This window comes from Sinocyclocheilus rhinocerous, unplaced genomic scaffold (assembly GCF_001515625.1).
Source record: "Sinocyclocheilus rhinocerous isolate Xijiao unplaced genomic scaffold, SAMN03320098_v1.1 scaffold539, whole genome shotgun sequence".
Classification (NCBI taxonomy): domain Eukaryota; kingdom Metazoa; phylum Chordata; class Actinopteri; order Cypriniformes; family Cyprinidae; genus Sinocyclocheilus; species Sinocyclocheilus rhinocerous.
The window spans coordinates 100,500-106,392 of NW_015653003.1; the positions used below are offsets into that span (position 1 = coordinate 100,500).

Genomic DNA, 5,893 nt, shown 5'->3' on the forward strand with positions numbered 1-5,893 from the left:
GAAAGCAAACGTGTGTATATATATATATATATAAAAAATGGAAAAATACATATCCTTCTGATACTGTAAAAAATACTAACCAAAGCATTTACACTTGTGTAGGACCTTCCGTGCTTTCCACATTTGAATCTCTTCATGAAATGGCGTAACCCTCACAGGTTGTTGTCTTCTGTCGGCCTCTGCTTCATCTTTTGCACTCTTATGAAAGCTCTGATGGCCAACACGGCGCTTAGGGGGAATATGATAATCCCCAGAACACCAAACAAGCCTCCAGCTATGTCTGCCCCGTTGAGATGGCACTCGAATCCTCTGTGACCTTTGCTGCTGTACATGGCTTCCCTCTCTTTACAGATGAGGTTGTTGTAGATCTCCTGCAGCTTTATGAAATAGAAAGCGATGGTAGGAATAAAACCGAGACCTATGAGCACATCCAGCAGGGCTTCAGCCAGCAGCAGAGGAGGGAAACGGTAGGGCAAGCGAAACACTCCGAGGGCCAGCGTGGCACAAGCGTAAAGCATCAGCGCCCCGCCACACGCCATGCTGTAGACGTAAGGGGGCAGTTTGAGCCGGTAGAACTGGTCGTCGAGCTGCTGGACCTTCTGCGCCTCTGCTCCGGTGAATGCGTTGGCTCCTCCGTAATAGTACTGGTACAAACCGCCTAAGCTGGCGATATCCCGATACCGACCCGAGTTACTGTGGTTCACTCCAGCACAGATGACGATCAACAAGCCTAAGAAGAATTCCATGGCCTGACAGATGCCTAGAGGACAAGAACATGTGCACATTACAATAGATTTCATCAATATACAAACTATGTAGGCTACAATTTCAATTTGTTTATTGTGAAATAGCTCAATATGTTTTTTTCTGTCCTCTGATAAGTATTGTTCTGGGCTGCCGTTCCTAAAAGCATCAATGGTTTCTTTTGATGCTTTTGGGAAGCGCAGCCCTGTTTGAATGCACTCAGAAGTGAGCGAACGCTCTCTGTGATTGATTGGTTCTGTCTTGCAGCATTTACATTTGTTCAGATGAGCAGGAAAACGGTTCTATTCTACACAATTATTTGCTAACGGGTTATTCGTCCAATTCAATGCATATTGTACACATTATAATTTTTGTATACTCTTCTTATAATTTTTACAGAATTGTGTCGGTACTACTGGTAATGTAGCCTAGTTTGCTACCATCGTTTTTTCCCCAAAATTAAAAGATAATTTGACTGCTAATTTCTAAAGGTTAGAAAGAGACTGTTTCAAAGTAGCCTCTCCAGCACAAACAAAACCTCAAAGTGAGTTTACCTCTGCTTGTTGTGATGTACCTTAGGTTGTAAAGTGCCCCTTTATGATGATAGGGTTGACTGTCATCATAATATGAAGATGATGTCTTGGTGTAACTGGGCCTGTAGAAAATATTACAACAAACAGGGCAGAAAGTCACAGCATGCATGCATACTTCTGCTGAGAACATACATATTTTGTAGGTGGGACACAGCACATCAAAATCACTCCTCGTACACACGGGGGTCCCTTTGTGTGTCAGCGTATCTTTGCTTCTCTCGGTGGCTTCGTGATCTGTCGTCTCCATCAGGTGCTCTCCTGTCCTCGCGTCCACCTTCATCTCTCCTGTCTCGACTAGAGTAGTCTCTGTCCCTTGTGTGATGATGCCGGCTTGATTCTGGCATTGCCTGAGAAACAAGGAGATTTCACAAATGTGATGAGTTTAAAACCTGATGCACGTTCAAGGTGAATATAAAGTCCCCGGATACTAGAACCGACATGGCACATTGTTACATTGTTTGTTAACTGATGTGGGTGGTTGTGGTTTTAGGCTGGAAACATTCTCGGTTTAATCATATTACTTTTATAAAAGCACTTCTGTAAAGTAAACGTTTCATCTAGACGCAAGATTGCTCATCTCATTTCCTGAATCAAATCACCAAAATAAACTAGGTCACAAAAATCTTACACGTAGCCTAACTCAGTAATGAACCAGTTAATTAAACCAGAGCCTACCTTTTACTGAAATGAACGAAGTCAGCGGTGATTTGTCTGGGTTTCGCTCAGGTTTCTTGTGTTGTTGTGGATGTACACACCTGTGAAACCTGTCTGACTCTGACTCCGCCTCACAGTAGCGTCACAACGCCACACCATTATATGTAGCGCACAATTCGGTCTGTTCCAGTGTTGCCAGGTCCGTGGTTTTCCCGCGGAATTGGGCTACTTTAACACTGTTGCCGCAGGTTGTTTTTCATGTCCGTGGTTGAAGCGACCCCAATAATGTGGTATTTAGCCCCTGGAATGCGAATATTACCAGGGGAACCCAGCCAAAAAACGTGTATTTTACCCCAGAACGCGATTTGTACCGGTGGAACCCCCCGAAACGCGATTGGTCTAGTTTTGAGTAGCAATTAAGTGGGTTTTGCTGTGAAAAACTGGCAACCCTGGGGTCTCGTTTATAACCTTTGCGTACGCACAAAAACAGCCCTGAAAGAGGCGTACGCCACTTCCTGCGCAAAAGGTGGAATTTATAAAAACAAACTTGACGGGAAAATTTGCGCACATGCACGCATGCTCTTTTTCCTTGAGTGAGAAAATTAATTAAGTGAAAACAATGATTTTAAGCTCTGTTTTCATGCCGATATATACATTTACATTAAATATTCCACTCTCATAAGGACTGAAATTACATAAAGTCATTACGCAGAACTTAAACTAAAATTATATGAATTTAGACATATTTGTAGTAAATGCGCTTGATCACTTTCCTCTTTTATTGACAGCGAGGAGTGCTATAGGTGCACAATAATTGTTATGTTATGAGAAAATATTTTTTAGCGAGAACAATGATCAATGATGCGCACTTACTTCGATATTATGGCGGACACTGCTGAAGAAAACGGTAAGATTTATACGTTTCCTTTTTAAAATACTTGGTTAGTGAGACAATTTTACACTGCAATAAATAGGCCTATCTGTTTCCACTCAAAATAGCTACAAGATATTCACCTTATCAGCAAAACTGCATACATTTAGTTTGATTTGAGTTGTTTAAAACAATTGAAATAGGCTACTAGTTGGCCAGTGTTAAAGAATGAGATCAACTCTATTTCAAATCTGATAACTATTTTAAACAGTTTTTTTTTAAGTTTTGTTTTTATCTTTATTTATATTTATTCTAAAACATAACAAGGATATTGGATGATTTTTCGTGGTTTTATAAATCTGAAACTTTTGTGCAGAATCTAGAGCGTCTTTCGTGCGTACGTACACTTTTAGGATGAATTCCACGTAAAGTTTTATAAATAAGGCCCCTGGTCTGTTCGTCAAAGTTTCTAAATAAACACGGACCATTTCGATAACATGGGGCGTTTTTGTAGTCTCCAACATAAATGTTAGGCCTAATTAATGGTGTAATTTGCGAAAAGCAGGACGTGCTTAAAGTACATGTCTTTTTGTGAGAAAAGTTATTTTGTACAAGGAAATCAAGCACTCTTTGGTTCAAATCTTGTATTAATTATTTTAATTAATTTGTAAGGGTTATAAAGAGAGGGTTCTATCGAACAGTTCGTTTCAATGAACATTAAAAAAAAAAAAACACGATTTACCCATTTGTTTAGTCATCACGCAATGGGTGTAAACATTGGGTCTGTGTTTATTAAGGACTTTCTCATTTTTTCCCTTAAAGATAAATTACCTTCGAGTTAGTTTCGAAGCCACTGTGTTATTTAAAACGGGAAGTTGTTAACAAGAACTACACTGTTGTCCAATTCCTCAAGCAGGTGAGCTTACATCCTTGTGGTAGTTGTAGTCCTTATTCAGAAAGTCGTTAGCAACATATTAACCACAGACCGTAATTTATTCATGAATCAAAAACAACCCATGGGACATTTCTGAGTAAACTCATGGCTCAAAATGATAATTATCTTGCAGGTTTTAGGACCACAAAAATTAAACTCCATTCATTCATTAACTTTTGTCATCTTACTGAGTGAAACCAGCAAGGACATTGACAGTAAATACTCTTAAAGGGGTCATAAGAAGTTGCTAAAAAGAACATTATTTTGTGTAATGAAATGTGTTTATGCGGTTTAAGGTTCAAAAAACACATTATTTCCCACATACTGTACATTATTGTTTCTCCTCTATGCCCCGCCTTTCTGAAACGCGTAGATTTTTACAAAGCTCATCGGTCTGAAAAGCGAGGTGTGCTCTGATTGGCCAGCTATCCAGTGCGTTGTGATTGGCCGAATACCTCAAGCGTGTGACGGAAATGTTACGTCCCTTACCATACTGTGATGCTTGCGGCAACCACATGTGACGACGTCAGGCTGGACTCCGTTTCGTCCACGGTGAAAGCCGATCTGGCGATCCACAGCGCGAAGTTGAAGTATTTCCTCAGCGACCAGCACAGATCAGCTCTAGGCATGACGAAGCGATATCGTCCTCTTTTCAACTTTACAGATCTTCTTTATGCACCAAGAGCTTGTAACACTCCAAAGAGAAAGGAAAAATTTAAATCGCATCATATGACCCCTTTAATAAAAATGCTTAGGGTAACCCAACGCAAGTTTGAATTTGCACGTCATTTTGGCGCGCCCACCCTCGACTCACGCACACGAGCTCGTTGAGAAAGGCGCGCGCGCGCGGGCGCGAGATAAAGATGGCGGCGACGGTGGGAGAAACGGCGTGATATGCTGGAGTAGCGGCACTAAACCTGAGTAAAACCACCGTATGACAGACCATAGCAAAATGGAAACCATGTCACAGTAGGTGTTTACCGGTAATACCAAGTACTACAAACTCACCTCCCCCCGAGACAACATTCATCCTGTGATTGTGGAGAAATCTCACCGCGAGCATGGCTTCGCACAGTAACCAGGTAGGAAAACGCCTCTGCCTCTTTTTACATCACGTTTTAGATCATAATGTCGTCCCGAGTGCACTTCGCGGGCGATATTCAGCTGTCAGGAGGCCGTGAGCGTGTCTTTGCGCCGAGCGTGTGTTTTTCGGCCACGAGTTTGTGCGTTTCTGCTGCAGCGGCCTGGCCACGCGGGTGCGCTCCTTTAATAACGGTCATTAGCAGGCGAACGGTTCACCTCAGCGAGCTTTTGGCGACGTTTCTATCGGATATCCCGTGTCTACCGCGCTCCGCTGAGTACAGTAAGAAAGCATGAAGCGTTTCTGCGAGGCATCTTTAGTTTAAGCGAGTTGAAATAAGTCGTGAAAGTCGTATCGTGCGGCTAATGTAGTGAGATAGGCCTGTTGATTGGGGGCGGTATCGCTTCCCGTCTTCAACCTCATTCAAACTCTTTCGTTTGAGTTTTTCGTTTGTTTATTGCGCACATGACATCCATTACATCTTCAATGACAGTCCGGCACTGTCAGAGTGTATTAGACTGGTTTTGAAGGCTGCTTGCTTTAAACGAGGCTCCGTGTAGATGCTACATCATTGTAGCTCTGTTAGCCACATGCTGAACGATAACCTCTCAATAGCGCTTAACCTTAAAGCCTGCATTGTTTAATGTTAAAAATAGGGCTGGCAAGTGTATATAAATCATGTGCTGTCTTCAAGTTTGTCACTTTCATAAAGTTGAACCTAGGCCTGTCACGATAACAACTTTTCGTTGTGCGATATATTGCCCCAGAAATAATTGCGATAAGCGATATTATTGTCATTTTAAAGACCATTTTATGCCACTGAATATATAATCATAATGTAACAGCATAGTAGTGCAAGAAGGCCTACACACTTCCAAATGACAACAAACTTTTCATTCTTAAGAATATTTAGATCATGGAAATTAAGTATCAAAATATTAGATACCTTAAAAAAAATAAATAAACATTTTCTAACAAAAAGTGCAAAGTAACAAGTACAAAAAAAGAAAAATGCA

The 5,893-nt window shown here is 41.3% G+C and overlaps 2 protein-coding genes across 2 annotated transcripts in view; one reads left to right on the forward strand and one right to left on the reverse strand.

The window, feature by feature from the left end:
• Positions 1 to 15: 15 nt before the first annotated feature.
• marveld3 (MARVEL domain containing 3) lies at positions 16 to 2,131 on the reverse strand. The gene is made up of 4 exons (XM_016521598.1): positions 2,013 to 2,131; positions 1,515 to 1,684; positions 1,299 to 1,399; positions 16 to 760 (listed from the first exon to the last, which is right to left on the reverse strand). Exons 2-4 carry the CDS (start codon positions 1,679 to 1,681, stop codon positions 153 to 155), a joined length of 876 nt encoding a protein of 291 aa, XP_016377084.1. The 5' UTR covers positions 1,682 to 1,684; positions 2,013 to 2,131; the 3' UTR covers positions 16 to 152.
• A 2,467-nt stretch (positions 2,132 to 4,598) lies between these two features.
• LOC107715442 (ubiquitin carboxyl-terminal hydrolase 10-like) overlaps positions 4,599 to 5,893 on the forward strand; it is a 36,501-nt gene continuing 35,206 nt past the window's right edge. Inside the window, exon 1 of the mRNA XM_016521586.1 lies at positions 4,599 to 4,878. Coding sequence (XP_016377072.1) covers positions 4,858 to 4,878 — 21 coding nt within the window. The 5' untranslated portion in view covers positions 4,599 to 4,857. The remainder of the gene's footprint in view (positions 4,879 to 5,893) is intronic.